Source organism: Mobula hypostoma, chromosome 23, assembly GCF_963921235.1.
Source record: "Mobula hypostoma chromosome 23, sMobHyp1.1, whole genome shotgun sequence".
Classification (NCBI taxonomy): domain Eukaryota; kingdom Metazoa; phylum Chordata; class Chondrichthyes; order Myliobatiformes; family Myliobatidae; genus Mobula; species Mobula hypostoma.
Genome location: NC_086119.1, coordinates 1,031,988 through 1,048,388, shown reverse-complemented (window position 1 = coordinate 1,048,388; position 16,401 = coordinate 1,031,988). Strand labels below are relative to the sequence as shown.

Genomic DNA, 16,401 nt, shown 5'->3' with positions numbered 1-16,401 from the left:
CTTCAGCCACGATTCAGTGATGGCCACAACATCATACCTGACAATCTGTAATAGTGCAACAAGATCATCCACCTTATTTCAGGTACTCCGTGCATTGAGATACAACACCTTGGACACTGTATTTGCTACCCTTTTTGATTTGGCATCCCTAATGTACTGATACTCACCCTGTTGGCTGCGACTATATCCTACCACCTGCCTGCCCTTCCTGACAGTCTGACTGCATGCTATCTTTACTTTTTTACCATCCATCCTATCCTGAGTCCCATCACTCCGGTTCCCAACCCCCTGCCAAATTAGTTTAAACCCACCCCAACAGCTCTGACAAACCTGCTCGAAAGAATATTGGTCCCCCTCGGGTTCAGGTGCAACCCGTCACCTTTGAGCAGGTCATACCTCCCCCAGAAAAGATCCCAATGATCCGAGAACCCGAAGCCCTGGCCCCTGCACCAGCTTCTCAGCCATGCACTTATCTGCCATATCATCCTGTTTCTATCCTCACTGGTGTGTGGCACAGGCAGAAATACAAAAGCTACTAACCAAGAGGTCCTGCTTCTCAGCTTTCTACCTAGCTCTCTAACATCTCTTTTCAGGACCTCTTTGCTTTTCCTTCCTATGTCGTTGGTACCGATATGTACCAAGACGCCTGGCTGCTCTCCCTCGCTAAGATCTTGCGGATGCGATCTGAGACGTCCCTGACACCTCCTCCAGATTGACATTCAGCTTCCCATTACCAGCTTTTCCACCTTCTTTTCTCTTCCCTTTGTTCTTTCTCCATAGCTTTTCTGTAACTTTACCCAGTTCTGAAGAAAGATGTTTAAACAGAAACATTAAATGCTTTTTATTGCATGGCTGCTGCCCAACTTACCAAGTACTTCTAATCATTTTTGGCTATTTTGCTTCAAACATGTGGAGAATGGGCAAAGTAGCAGCAGATGGAATACAGTGTCAGGAAGTGTATGGTTATGCACTTTGGTAAAATAAATAAAAGAACAGACCATCTAAATGGAAAGAAAATACTAAAATCTGAGACGCAAAGGGACTTCGGAGTCATTGTGCAGGATTCCCTAAATGTTAATTTGCAGATTGAGTTTGTGGGGAGGAAGGCAAATGCAATCTTAGCAATTATTTCAAGAGGACTAGAAGATGTTATGTTGAGGCATTAGAAGGCACTGGTGAGGATTCCTTGGAGTATTGTGAGCAGGGTTTGATCCTCTTATCTTACCTCTAGTTTTTGTTGGAGAGGGCTCAAAGGAGGTTCCTGAAAATGCTTCCAGGATTGAATGGCTAGTCATATGAAGTATATTTGATGGCTCTGGGCCTGAATTCACTGGAATTCAGAATAATGAGGGATGACCTAATTGAAATCTGTTGAATGGTGAAAGGCCTTGATAAAAGTGAGTGGAGAGGATTTTTCTATGGTGGGAAAGACTAGGACCAGTGGACACAGCCTCAAAATAGAAGGACGTCTTTTTTAAATGGAGACAAGGAGGAATTTCTTTAGCCAAAGAGTGGTGAATCTGTGGCATTTGTTGCCACAGGCGGCTGTGGAGGGCAAGTCTTTAGATACATTTAAGGCAGCAGCAGATTGGGGTTGGTTGAGAAGAAAAATGGATCAGCCATGATAAAGTGGTGGAGCAGACTCGATGGGCCAAGTGGCCTAAGTCTCCTATATCTTATATCTTATGTGGTTTAATTGGCCAGGATCAAAGTGAGATTTTAAAATCAGAATTCATGTGTCAATAATTTGGTCACCATTTAATTCCCAGTTCCAAGTGCCCTCAGCCATCTTAGCAAGCCACCTTTTTGAAGCACGGTGGACTTTTCTTTGGAACTGGGCTAAGGAAGGACTTCTGAGATTTGGACCTAACGATGAAGAGGAAACAGTAATAACTGTCTAAGCTAGAAAAGTATGCCACTTTCGGAGAACCTACAGGTTCATCAGGTATCTTTCTAGATACTGCAGTTTGGGAAGTGGGCAGAGTAACCTCAGCAAGTAACTACAGTATATTCGGTAAGTAATCACTCTGCAAGTCCTAGTGTCAGTGATGGAATGAATGCAACATTTTATGTGAGCCTCTTCATCCTGGAAAAGTCGAGTTGAGATATTTAATTACTATTGACTTATGCCTTATAGATAGTGGAATGACTTCAGGCTATCAGAAAGCAAGTCATTCATCCCCTGGAAAGCCATGATATGTAAGTGGCTACTGAAATTGAGCTACTGGTCAGGAATGTTGATGGAAACAATGCCACTGCATTTCATAGATGGGTGCATCAACACTCTCTTGCTGGGGAAGATTATCACCTGACAATTTTTACCATGCTTGTTATTTGCACTTGTCTACCCTTACCCACCTGTTTGAGAGAAAAACAAAATGCTGGCGGTACTTGATAAGTTGACTTGTTGAATGTTGCCGGCACTTTTAATTTCACATTTCCAGCATCTGTACTTTTTGATTTTCAATTCTTGGCTGAATGTAGCTTTGGAATCAGAATCAGGTTTAATATCACTGCCATATGTCGTGAAATTTATCACATGGTCTTGCTCCATAGATTATATTTTGTGAATTACTACTGTGAAAGGAAATGGAATATTGTGTAGTTGTCAGTGAACCACCCCGTTTCTGTCCCTATGATGGCAGAAAGGTCATTGATCAATCAATGGGAGATAGTCAAATCTGATATTGCCCTGAGGAGCTGCTACAGTGCTATCTTGGGGCAGGGATAATTTGACCTCTAACATTCAAAACTAACTGTCTTTATGCAATTGCTGGAATTATGGACAGTGAAGAAAACTCTCAGAGGATAAAGCCGGATATAGATCAGTTGAAAATATGGGCAGAGAACGGACAGTGTGAATTTAAACTAGGCAAATACAAGTGTTGCATTCTAAGACAAGTGTAAAATGAAAGCATAGCGTTAGTGGCTGGACCCTTAGAGAGGGATCTTGATCCACAGCTTCCTGAAAGAGGCAAAACGTGTAGATGGAGCAGTAAAGAAGGGATATGGCAGGCTTGCCTTCATTGGTCAGTGAGTAGTCTGGAAGCCCTGTTACAGTTAACAAACACGCAGCATGTACACTGGTGCCACGTACATAACTGAAGTGTTTATATTACCTCCACTTGGCAATGACTGGAAAAAGTAAGCTACTGAAATCAGCAGTGAATAGAACAGTAACAAATCTGGTGCTGGATGTTATAACCACGAGTAGACTTACACGTCAGAAATTATGTAAAGCAGGCAATTCCCTCCGTAGCTATTTACCACCAGCCCATCCACTGTTTCATCATACTGCCCTTGCTCCACATTTGGCAGTGTTGAATTCTGCTGCCTTACCGTATTCCTGCCTCTGCGACGACCATAGTTTCTCCTCACAAGGTTCTTATAATTCTCATTTTTCTTAGTCAAGTAATAGTAGAGAACACAATCTGCAACACACTGTGGAAACAAGATATAGTTCATTAGAACAATGCTCTCCTTACAATAAAATATTTATTTATTGCTTCATTTGATTTGAAATCCCAATGTAGTCAAAATAAAGCATGGACCTCATTTCCAAAGCAGTAAAGAAATAAAACAAACAGGTAGGTTTTTGGAAGATGATGTCAAAAAAGCCTTGGGGACCTGTTGCAGAGCATCTTCTAGAGAATGGATGTTCTAAGTGATGGAGTGAGTACAAATGAAACATGCTTCTTGTGCTTCTGGGAAATTATCACCCAAGTAACTGAGTGTACTCTGCATTGTTAGATGGTGGAAAGGTTTGGGAAGAAAGGCAGCGTGTTACTCACTGCAGAATACCTTGACTGGTTCCTTCCCAAATCAAGGATTCTCCTCAATCACTGACACGGCATTCAACTGCGCTTGTCCTGTCTTAAGAGATCTGCCTCCCAGAATATATCCTTTATCCATCAGTTACGCAATGAAAGGTTTTCCAACATTTGCACTTGCAGCAATCTGCCAATTGTAAACACTTCTTCCTTCCTACTACTTCAGGATACTAAAGGAACCATTTCGTTGAATCAAATATAGTTATTAATACAGAATAGAACAGGTCCTTCAGCCCACTGAGCCCATTGCAAATATCAGGGACCCATTTTACTTTGTCCCCCATGGTGGGCTAAAGGGACAGTTCTTGTGCTGTCTGAGTAACTGCATTATGGCCATTTGGTTTATACACATTCTACTATGTTGACTCAGGCCTAGGGGGCAGGCGTCGGGCACGATGACGAACTCTCCACTTCTCCCTCTCCCTCATCAGTGTGTTCAGTTCATCTGCATTAGCCGTTCACCCACTCTTTCTGAATTCACTAATCATTCCCCAAAAAAGTTGAGATACAGAATAAAATCCACTCTAATGGCACAGAAGTTTTTCAACTCGCATTTTCTTGATCCATGTCGCTTCATATTACCATAAAATCGTGACAAGGACCATTCTGTTGGAATGCCAACTCACCCGCCCACTGTTCTACATCGTAAGGTTGCTCTGGGAGTAAATGAAAACTGTTGGTTTTTCATATCAGTTAGACCAAAAACTAAAAATAAAAGATATTGTGTTTTTCTTGCTGATGTCATTTGTTAGAACTTTATGTATTAACAATATTCAAACATTAAGGAAAACTCAGCAAGTCAGGGATCATACTTCTTGCTGGGCACTAATGGGTCCAGAAGTGAAGCATATTTACTCTGCTTTAGATTACCCATTTTCACAAATCTTGTTTTTCCTCCCCCAGCATTCTGGAATGGAATTTCGGGTCCAATTTAACAAATATATAATGGAAAACATTTTACATCAAAGGTATTCAGGGAGTTTACTCACCACAATAAGTCAAAATGTACTTCAGACAAATTAATTGAAGCCAAAGTAAATTAACTAGCAATTTTCAGGTTCTTTTCTAAAGACAAATGTGCAGAAAAGCTACTAACCTTTCGTTCAAGGTAAGATGCTATCAAACCAAAGTTTTTAGGGTGTTGAACAAATCTGTTGAAAGCAAAAGATTCTTATCAACTTAAATAGTCAATTGAGGAACAAAAGCCAAACAAAAAGTGATTTTCATTGTGAGCCAGTATCGAAAAGAAAGAGGAGTTAGGTTTTTCCTTAATTTCAAAACCTGTCCTGAAGAATCCTGCACCCATGGTGAGCAAACTAATGGAGAGAATTCCCAAGGACGGAATTTATGAGCATTTTGGGAAGCATGGCTGTGTGAGGGGCAGAAATCACAAGCCTGGTTGAATTTTTTGAGGAAGTGACGAAACAAATTGTTCAAGGTAGAACAGCAGATGTTGTGTATATGGAGTTCAGTAAGGCGATTGTGAAGGTTGCCATGGTAGGTTCATTCAAAATGTCAGGAGGCATGAAATCTAGGAAAACTTGGCTGTGTAGATTCAGAATTAGCTTGCCCACAGAAGACAGGGTGGTAGTAGATGGAATGTATTCTGCCTAGAGGTCATGATTAATGGTGTTCTGCAGGGATCTGTTCTGGGACTCTTTCGCTTTGTGATTTTTATAAATTACTTGGATGAGGAAGTGGTTTAGTAAGTTTGCAGATGACAGAGGTTGGCGGCATCGTGGGTAGTGTCACAACCGGCTATCGGATGCAGAGTTGGGCTGAGAAGTGGCAATCCAAAAACTGAACTTTGTAAGATTGAACTTGAAGGCAAAGTACAGGGTTAACAGCAGGATTCCTAGCTTCGAAGGATCACGGTGATCTTGGGGTTCAAGTCCACAGATCCCTCAAAGTTGCCGCTCAAGTTGGACAGGTTAACTAATAGAAGGCAGTGAGTTGGGCTACATGGGTGTGTCTCTGGTTGGCAATCAGTGGCGAACAGTGTGCCACGGAGGCTGGTGCTGGGCCTGCAACTGTTCACAATATACATTAACGATCTGGAAGAGGGATAGATAAGATAGAAGTAGGAAAGTTGTTTCCATTGGTAGATGAGACTAGAACTAAGGGACATAGCCTCAAGATTCAGGGGAGTAGATTTAGGATGGAGATGAGGAGGAACTGCTTTTCCCAGAGAGTAGTGTGTCTGTGGAATTTTCTGCCCAATGAAGCAGTTGAGGCTACATCAATAACTATATTTAAGACAAAGTCGGATAGATTTTTGCATAGTAGGGGAATTAAGGGATATGGGGAAAAGGTAGGTAGATGGAGACGAGTCCATGGCCAGATCAGCCATGATCTTATTGAATGTCGGAGCAGGCTTGATGGGTCAGATGGCCTACTCCCCTATTTCTTATGTCATAATAACGTGATTAAGATATATGGCGTGTTAACCTTTATTAGTTGGGGGATTGAGTTCAAGTGCAGCGAGGCAATGTTGCAGCACTATAAACCCTGGTATATTATTTTGTTCAGTTTTGGTTACATCCTTATTGGACGGATGTGGAAGCTTTAGATAGGGTGCTGAGGGGAGTTACCAGGATGATGCCTGGATTGGAGAACATGTGTTCTGTCTCACATCACTACTGAACTTCTCCCACAGCCTATGGGCTCACTTTCAAGAACCCTTCATCTCATGTGCTTGGTAGTTATTGCTTATATATTTATTAGATTTTTTTCCCTTTGTATAGCAGATACAGTGCATTTGAGTCGAGACAGGAGCAGAAAAAACACGAGTAAAAAAAATAAATAAAACTAACATGTTTATTAGTGAATAATGCAATCATTTAATTACTTCTCTTTGAAGATTTCTTTCTCATGGTCAGACCAGACGTTTATAAACTGTCGTTCCTTGTATACCCTCATAGGATCATCCATTACTCCATTCATGTTCAAGAATTTAACCCGGCGTTGTTCCATGTCAAACATCATCGGAGGGATGACAGACAGCTGCCTCATCTGCTTCTCGTTGTTCTGCAATGAACAGGGACCACTGGATTTAGTCAAAACTCCAACTTTCTCTTTACCTTTCACATCCTCAAGACAAATAGGATCTAGCTACTCAATCACTGCTGGATTATTGTCCATCTTAATACATCGGGATGGAGAGCAACAAACATCCCACCCCACCGCTCTGCTATTACTTAACAGGATCTGGCAAACTACCAAGCTTTTGTCCTATTTCTATATGACGAAATCACATGCAACAACATATTTGCAGAACTTGCAGAACCATAGGCATCAGTGAGATCTGTATTCTCTGGCACAAGTTTGGCGTACAGTGTTTTATATTATTTATTTATTCACTATTGGGATGTGGACACTGTGGCGACACAGGCATTTATTTTCAGCTTTAAATTCCCCTGAATTTAGTGGTACAAAAACCACTTTAGAGGATAGTTGCCTGCCTACCATATTGTTGTGGGTTAGGTTTAACCTGTAAACCAGATTGGAAGTGTAACACATTTCTTTTCCTGCCGGTCATTAATAAACAGATCATAAACAAGAAAAAGTCTGCAGATGCTGGGAATCCAAAGCAACATACACAAAATGCTGGAAGAACTCTGCAGGCAGCATCTATGGAAATGAATTAACTGTTGATGTTTTGGGCCAAGACCCTTCTTCAGGACTGAAAAGGGGGAAGATGCCAGAATAAAAAGATGAGGGAGGGGTAACAGGATAGCTAGAATGTGAACAGTGAAGCCAGGCAGGTGGGAAAGGTAAAGGGCTAGAGAAGATGGAATCTGATAGGAGAAGTGAGTGGACCACAGGAGAAAGGGAAGGAGGGGACCCAGGGGGAGGTGATAGGCAAGAAAAGGTAAAAAGGCCAGAGTGGGGAATAGAAGAGGAGGGAAGGGCAGGAATTTCTTTTTAAACTGGAAAGAGAAATCAATATTATTGTCATCAAGTTGGCAGCTACCCAGATGGAATACAAGATATTGCCCCTCCACCGAGGGCGGCCTCTTCTTGGCAAAAGAGGATGCCATGGACCAACACGGCGGAATGGGAATCAGAATTAAAATGTTTAGCTAACCACGAAGTTCCAATTTTGGTGGATGGAGCGGATAGTGCTCAGCGAAACTGTCCCCCAATTTATGACAGGTCTCACCAATGAAAAGGAGGCCACATTAGGAGCACCGGAAACAATAGATTTGCAGGTGAAGTGTTGCCTCAGCTGGAAGGACTGTTTGGGGCCCTGAATAGAGGTGAGGAAGGATGCTTTATTTTTAAGCACTCCCAACAGTTTTAATAGTACCACACAGATACTGTTTTTTAAAATCTAGGTATTATTTACTTAAATTTAAATTTTCCAGCTGCTGTGGTGGAATCTAAACTCCAGGATACCAGCTCACTAGTAGTGTGGTCCAGATAGTGTTTGTAGGAATTTTGTTTAACTGCTTTCTAGCCAACGATTTCTCGAGCCTTTGGGTACTGAGGCATTCTTCCCGAACACAATTCAAGCAATCACTCCAAGATTATAAGTACCTGCTTATATCACTTGGTGAGGTTTAGAATAGGGTGAGTGATGAAAATGAATCTTATTAATAATCCTAAACACACAGTTGAAATAGCACAGTGAAACTCTAGAAATTGAGGCTTTATAAAGCCAGATCTTATCTGATGACTATATGCGAAAACATCTGCCCATGTTCTGAATTAACATTCACTGAGGGAAATCAGATCTAATAAACCCAAATGGGGTATCAGGATTTTTCTATAAAGTGATTTGATTACTCCTAAAGTGCATCAGAACATGAACTCCAAGTGTCAAATGAGACAGAGAGAACAGAGAAATCTGGACATTAAATCTAAAATATCTTCAGCATCAAATTCAATGCTCAATTTCAGCATAAAAATCGTTACTAAGCCAAGTGGATGCCAATGACTAAGTTTGGAATCACATCAAAAGCCACAAGGTCACTAGAGTTCATGTCTCATGCCTCAGCAACAGCAATGCCATCAATAACCACCAGCCTCCATCAATTCATGAGGTAAATACTGGACAAGGTAAGGTTGTCAACTTAAATAAACAACAAGAATTGAGATGAATATCTTACTTCCTGTTCAGAAAGTCCATCAATGATCTCAGAAATTTCATGCTCGCTCCTGGCTATAGTTGCTGGAAGACCAGCTCCTCTCTGTCCAACCCTGCGGGAAAAAATGAAGTTTTTAGTCATTTCAAAACATGAAAAAGAAACATGATACAAAAGGATGCTTGAGCGATTTGATGCCGAAGTGTTGTCAGAGTAGCCTTGGCAATTAACTGTAGTGTATTTCGTAGGGGCTAGACATTTCAATTATTACATGCTGGTAATAGATGAAATATACATTTACCATCATAATGGGGTTCTGATAGGGCTCTTTAAACCCTTCATTCACGCTGAAGGTGCAGTTCTCCAGCTTCACGGAGAGTGCTATCAAATGTCAAGTCACTTGTTGCAGGACATGTGGCCTCCAACTTGCCCTTGCGATTCTGTGACTGGCTCAGTTCAACTTGTCACTCATGAAGCACCCCCCTTCCCTCTATTCCCTTAGGATGCTAGTGGCAGTGAATTGTGTGTTGGTAACATCACGGAGTATCAGTACAGGTGATCACACTAATTTGCTGACAATCACTGCCTGGCACTTGTGTGGCTCCTAAAAATTACCTGTCATGCTGCAGGTTGTCATGGTTGACTTTAGTACTGAAATGGAACTGAACATCACTTAATTCCAGTGAACATTCCCACCTTTAACCTATGATGGAAGGAATCCTTAATAAAGCAGCAGAATGTGACTGTCCCTAGGGCAGTGCCTTGAGAAACTTGAACAGTGATCAAGCTTCAACAACCACAACCATTACCTTTGAAAGAGCAGAGGAAGATGACTGTACCAAAGACAGTGCACTGAGACACTTGAAGAGGAGATCAAGTTCCAACAATCACAACCACAACTTTGATAAAAGCAGTTCAAGCAAGGAGCTGCAGGACATAATTAGATCACCTTTTTCAGAGGAGCTTAATGAGGGGTGCATTGGGCCAGGATACAGAGACTGCTTTCCTGTGTGATTATTTTCTATTACCGAAGAACAAACATGACCCCAAGTTTTATGTCTCACTCTACTGATGGTCCCTTTGACAGCAAAGTGATCTCAGTGCTCTCAACTTACAGTACAACAAACCCAATGATTTCACTGTCTCTTTATTCCTCAGTAATATTCATTTTCTACCTACTACACAGGGAAAATTTAGATGCCGATTAACCTATCAGCTCATTTAAAATTTGGAAGGAAACTAAATACCATCAGGCAGTCACAGAGAGTGCATGTAAACTCCATTCAAGCAACATTCCCTCCCCCCCTGCCATTCTTGTGACTGAACATCAAGGTAGCAGCACTAACTACTGCTGTATCACCCAACCAAGCCAGAATTTCCTGGGAATGCCATCCACTAAGCCACAATAGATACAAATACGACATCAATCCATTTGAGTCTTGCATTTGCCTAACATCTTTCTGATGGCTCTGATTCAATCTATATCCTTTTCTCTAGCAGGGAACGTATCCCAAATACTAAACAATCAATGTGCACAATGGTAGCGTAGTAGTTAGCATGACACTATTACAACTTCGGGTGTTGGAGTTTGGAGTTCAACCCCAACACTGCCTGCAAAATATTTGAATGTCCTTCCCATCCTCAAAAACGTGAGTCTCTGTACCTCTCTCTGCAAGTGGATCCTTGACTCCCTTACTGGAAGACTACAGTCTGTGGATCGGAAGTAGTATCTTCTCCTCACTGGCAATCAACTATGGCACATGTCAAGGATGCAACTGTAATCTTCAAAGTTCAAAGTGAATTATCAGCATCGATATATGTCACCATATACAACCCTGAAATTCATTTTCTTGCATGCATACTGAAAAAACCTTTAGAATAGTAACTAACAAGAGAAAATCTGCAGATGCTGGAAATCTGAGCAACACACACAAAATGCTGTAAGACCAAGAAAATGATGGGGGACTTCAGGAAAGGGAAATTGAGGGAACACACACCAGTCCTTTCCTTGGGGTCAGCAGTGTTTCAAGAAGGTGGCATCCATCATTAAGAACTTCTGCCACACAGTGATCATAAACCTGATTCTCATTCTGAGCAAATCACTCTTGTGGCCACCTGAGTCACTTATCGAGGTGGCCAGTGAGTGCCTGTCTTTGGGGTTTAGATTGTTTCAAGATCTTCCTCAACTCTCTGAGGATCTCCATACACTTCTAGTTCTGGCCAAACACTGAACTACTTCTGGAAACAGTCATACAGCAGGGAAACAGGCCAACTGGCCCAACTTGTCCAAGCTAGTCCTATCTGTCTGCGTTAGGCCTATGGCCCTCTAAACTTCACCTGTCCACGTAGTTATCACGACGCTTTTAAATGATGCTAATGCCCCTGCCTCAATTGCTATCTTGGGCAGCTGATTCTGAATACACACCACTCATTGCATGAAAAAGATGCCCCTGACGTCGTTTACAAATTTCTCAGCTCTGATCTTAAACCTATGCCCTCTTGTTGTAGCACCCTCTCCTTGGGGGGAAAAAAACGGTGTTTTTTTTCTTTGTCTACGCCCCTTATGATCTTAAACTCTTCCATCAGGTTGTCCCTGAATCTCATACAGTCCAGAGAATAAAATCTTTTTATACAATCTCTCATTGTAACTATGGAAAATGATCTTGGCGATTGCAGGGATGACTTACAGCGGACTGAAAAGCTTGAGCACGTAGTTATTTAGAAAGAGGATGTGCTGGAGCTTTTAGAAAGCATCAAGTCGGATAAGTCACCAGGACCCGACGAGATGTACCCCAGGCTACTGTGGGAGGCGAGGGAGAAGATTGCTGAGCCTCTGGCGATGATCTTTGCATCATCAATGGGGACAAGAGAGGTTCCGGAGGATTGGAGATGTTGTTCCATTATTCAAGAAAGGGAGTAGGGATAGCCCAGGAAATTATAGACCAGTGAGTCTTACTTCAGTGGTTGGTAAGTTGATGGAGGAAATCCTGACGGGCAGGATTTATGAACATTTGGAGAGGCATAGTATGATGAGGAACAGTCAGCATGGCTTTATGAAAGGTAGGCCGTGCCTTACGAGCCTGATTCAATTTTTTGAGGATGTGACTAAACACGTTGATGAAGGTAGAGCAGTAGATGTAGTATATATGGATTTCAGCAAGGCATCTGACAAGGTACCCCATGCAAGGCTTATTGAGAAAGTAAGGAGGCATGGGATCAAAGGGGACATTGCTTTGTGGATCCAGAACTGACTTGCCCACAAAAGGCAAAGAGTCATATTCTGCAGTGGAGAGCGATGACAAAAGTAACTAACAAAACCAATGAATGACTGCCCAACTAAGGTGTTCAACTAGAGTGAAGAAGGCAACAAACTGTGCAAATACTAAAAGAAACAGTAATATAAATAATTAAGCAATAAATGTCGAGAACATGAGATGAAGAGTCCTTGAAAGTGAGTCCATAGCTTGTGGGAACATTTCAAAGACGAGGCAAGTGAATTTAAGTTATCCCCTTTTATTCAAGGGTTTGAAGATCAAGGGGCAGAAACTGTTCCTGAACCTAGTGATGTGACTCCTGAGGCTCGTATTCCTTCTTTCTGATGGCAGCAGCAAGAGTATATGTCCTGGGTGGTGGGGGCCCCTAATGATGGATACTGCTTTTCTGCAACAGTGTTTCATTAAGATGTGCTCACTCCTCTCCCCTACACATCTGTAGAAGTTTGTCAAATCTCACAACTCCTAAGGAAGTAGAGGTGCTGCAGTGCTTTCTTCATAATTGCACCTACTTGCTGGACTGTGGACTGCTCCTCTGAATAGTAACACCTAGGTGTTTAAAGCTGCTTACCCTTACTACCTCTGATTCTCCGATGAAGTCTGGCTCATGGACATCTGGTTTTCCTCTCCTGATGTCTATAATCAGTTCCTTGGTCTTGCTGACATTGAATGAGAAGTTTTTATTATGGCACCAATCAGCCAAATTTTCAATCTCCCTCCTGTATGCTGATTCCTCACCACCTTTGATTCAGGCCACAACAGTGGTGTCATCAGCAAACAAATATGGCACAAATATGGCATTGGAGCTGTGCTTAACCACACAGTCATAAGCGTAAAGTGAGTAGAGCAGTGGTCTAAGCACACAGCCTGTACTAATGGAGATCACGGAGATGTTGTTGCCAATCCGAGATGACTAGTGTCTACAAGTGAGCAAGTCCAAGATCCAATAGCACAATGAGGTACTGAGGCCAAGGTCATGGAGCTTACTGATTAGTTTTGAGGGGATGGTGGTATTGTATGCTGAGCTGTAGTCAATAAAGAGCATATTGATGTATGCACTTTGCTGTCCAGATGTACCAGAGTTGAGTGATGAGCCTGCAGTGGACTTGTTGCTCCGGTTGGCAAACTGGAATGGAGCTAAGTCACTTCTCAGGCACGAGTTGATAGATTTTAATCACCAATCTCTCAAAGTACATCATCACTGTGAATGCTCTCGGGTCTTCAATTTTATTTTCCAGAGACTGTACACTTGCCAGCAGGATAGTTGGGAGTGGAATTCAATTGTACCTGTAGACCAGTGTGGTGGCCCCACTTCCGTTTTCTTAAAAGGGAGCAAACTGCACTTCTCCCCAAGTCCAGCATCCAAGGCTTGTCAATTTTGAGTATCAATAAATTTTTTAAATATCTTAAAACTATGTTGCTTACTGAAGTATCCATGGCTGTCACCGGATTATAGCAGTAATAGTCCTAAATGGAAATATCTAATGATTCCCATCGGACTTGCATTCAAAAAGTCACTCACCACTATGTGAAAAGAACTTGCACAACACATCTCCCTTGAACATCCCTTCTCACTGTAAATGCATGCCCTCTAGTATTAGGGCAATTCGATCCTGGGAAAAAGATACTGGCTGTCTACGCTATCAATGCCTCTCGCAAAAGCATACATTTCAATTAAGTTTCTACTTGGTCTCTGCTGCACCAGAGAAAACAAACCACATTTACCCAACTTCTCCTTATAGCTCACACCCTCTAATCCAGGCATCATCCTGGTAAACCTCTTCTGCACCTCTCCAAAGCATCGGTATTCTTCCTATAATGGGGAAACCAGTGTAGCGGAGTGGCAAAAAAGAACTGGGGAAATTTAGAGTTAAATTGATTGTTAAAACTAGTAGACACAAACTTAGGGCAAGGCATAAGGGGCAAGAAATTTGGGGAGGATATAAAGGGGACATTCTTCATCCAGATAGTACCAAGATCACAGTTGTCTATGACAGCAGAGTCACTGATAGCAATTAAAAAGCATCTGGATAAACACTTGAATCACATGGGGCAAAGAAAGTGGACCAAATGTTGGAATATGGGATCAATACAGATGGGTGCCCACTGATCAGCCTGGATACGGCAGGTCGAATGGCCCATTTCCAACCTGTATGAATTCAGTTACCATAGAAACCATAGAAACTACAGCACAGAAACAGGCCTTTTGGCCCTTCTTGGCTGTGCCGAACCATTTTCTGCCTAGTCCCACTGACCTGCACACGGACCATATCCCTCCATACACCTCCCATCCATGTATCTGTCCAATTTATCCTTAAATGTTAAAAAAGAACCCGCATTTACCACCTCATCTGGCAGCTCATTCCATACTCCCACCACTCTCTGTGTGAAGAAGCCCCCCCCTAATGTTCCCTTTAAACTTTTCCCCCCTCACCCTTAACCTGTGTCCTCTGGTTTTTTTTTCTCCCCTTGCCTCAGTGGAAAAAGCCTGCTTGCATTCACTCTATCTATACCCATCATAATTTTATATACCTCTATCAAATCTCCCCTCATTCTTCTACGCCCCAGGGAATAAAGTCCTAACCTATTCAACCTTTCTCTGTAACTGAGTTTCTCAAGTCCCGGCAACATCTTTGTAAACCTTCTCTGCACTCTTTCAACCTTATTTATATCCTTCCTGTAATTTGGTGACCAAAACTGAACACAATACTCCAGATTCGGCCTCACCAATGCCTTATACAACCTCATCATAACATTCCAGCTCTTATACTCAATACTTCGATTAATAAAGGCCAATGTACCAAAAGCTCTCTTTACAACCCTATCTACCTGTGATGACACTTTTAGGGAATTTTGTATCTGTATGCCCAGATACCTCTGTTCCACTGCACTCCTCAGTGCCTTACCATTAACCCTGTATGTTCTATGTTGGTTTGTCCTTCCAACGTGCAATACCTCACACTTGTCAGTATTAAACTCCATCTGCCATTTTTCCAGCTGGTCCAAGTCCCTCTGCAGGCTCTGAAAACCTTCCTCACTGTCTACTACACCTCCAATCTTTGTATCATCAGCAAACTTGCTGATCCAATTTACCACATTATCATCCAGATCATTGATATAGATGACAAATAACAATGGACCCAGCACTGATCCCTGTGGCACACCACTAGTCACAGGCCTCCATTCAGAGAAGCAATTCTCTCCCACCACTCTCTGGCTTCTTCCATCGAGCCAATGTCTAATCCAATTTACCACCTCTCTATGTATACCTAGCGACTGAATTTTCCTAACTAACCTCCCATGCGGGACCTTGTCAAAGACCTTACTGAAGTCCATGTAGACAATATCCACTGCCTTCCCTTCATCCACTTTCCTGGTAACCTCCTCGAAAAACTCCAATAGATTGGTCAAACATGACCTACCACGCACAAAACCATGTTGACTCTCCCTAATAAGCCCCTGTCTATCCAAATGTTTGTAGATTCTGTCTCTTAGTACTCCCTCCAATAACTTACCTACTACTGACGTTAAACTCACCGACCTATAATTTCCCGGATTACTTTTCGATCCTTTTTTAAACAACGGAACAACATGAGCCACTCTCCAATCCTCTGGTACTTCACCCGTAGACAGTGACATTTTAAATATTTCTGCCAGGGCCCCCGCAATTTCAACACTAGTCTCCTTCAAGGTCCGAGGAAACACTCTGTCAGGTCCCGGGGATTTATCCACTTTAATTTTCCTCAAGACAGCAAGCACCTCCTCCTTTTCAATCTGCACAGTTTCCATGGTCTCACTACTTGATTCCCTCAATTCCATAGATTTCATGCCAGCTTCCTTAGTAAATACAGACGCAAAAAACCTATTTAAGATCTCCCCCATTTCCTTTGGTTCCGCACAAAGCCGACAACTCTGATCTTCAAGAGGACCAATTTTATCCCTTACAATCCTTTTGCTCTTAATATACTTGTAAAAGTTCTTTGGATTATCCTTCACTTTGACTGCCAAGGCAACCTCATGTCTTCTTTTAGCCCTCCTGATTTCTTTCTTAAGTATTTTCTTGCGCTTCTTATACTCCTCAAGCACCTGATTTACCCCGTTTCCTATACATTTCATACAACTCCCTCTTCTTCTTTATCAGAGTTGCAATATCCCTTGAGAACCAAGGTTCCTTATTCCTATTCAATTTGCCATTAATCCTGACAGGAACAT

General features: G+C 42.1%; 1 protein-coding gene across 15 annotated transcripts in view; it reads right to left on the bottom strand.

Annotated features, from left to right (window-relative positions):
• The window catches only part of ncor1 (nuclear receptor corepressor 1), a 337,051-nt gene that overhangs the window by 174,197 nt on the left and 146,453 nt on the right, over nt 1–16,401 (bottom strand). For all 15 annotated transcript variants that reach the window (XM_063031052.1, XM_063031066.1, XM_063031065.1 and 12 more), the window contains 4 exons: nt 8,942–9,032; nt 6,679–6,857; nt 4,927–4,981; nt 3,340–3,441 (listed from right to left, as the gene is read on the bottom strand). In XM_063031052.1, the coding sequence (XP_062887122.1) occupies nt 3,340–3,441; nt 4,927–4,981; nt 6,679–6,857; nt 8,942–9,032 (427 nt within the window). The remainder of the gene's footprint in view (nt 1–3,339; nt 3,442–4,926; nt 4,982–6,678; nt 6,858–8,941; nt 9,033–16,401) is intronic.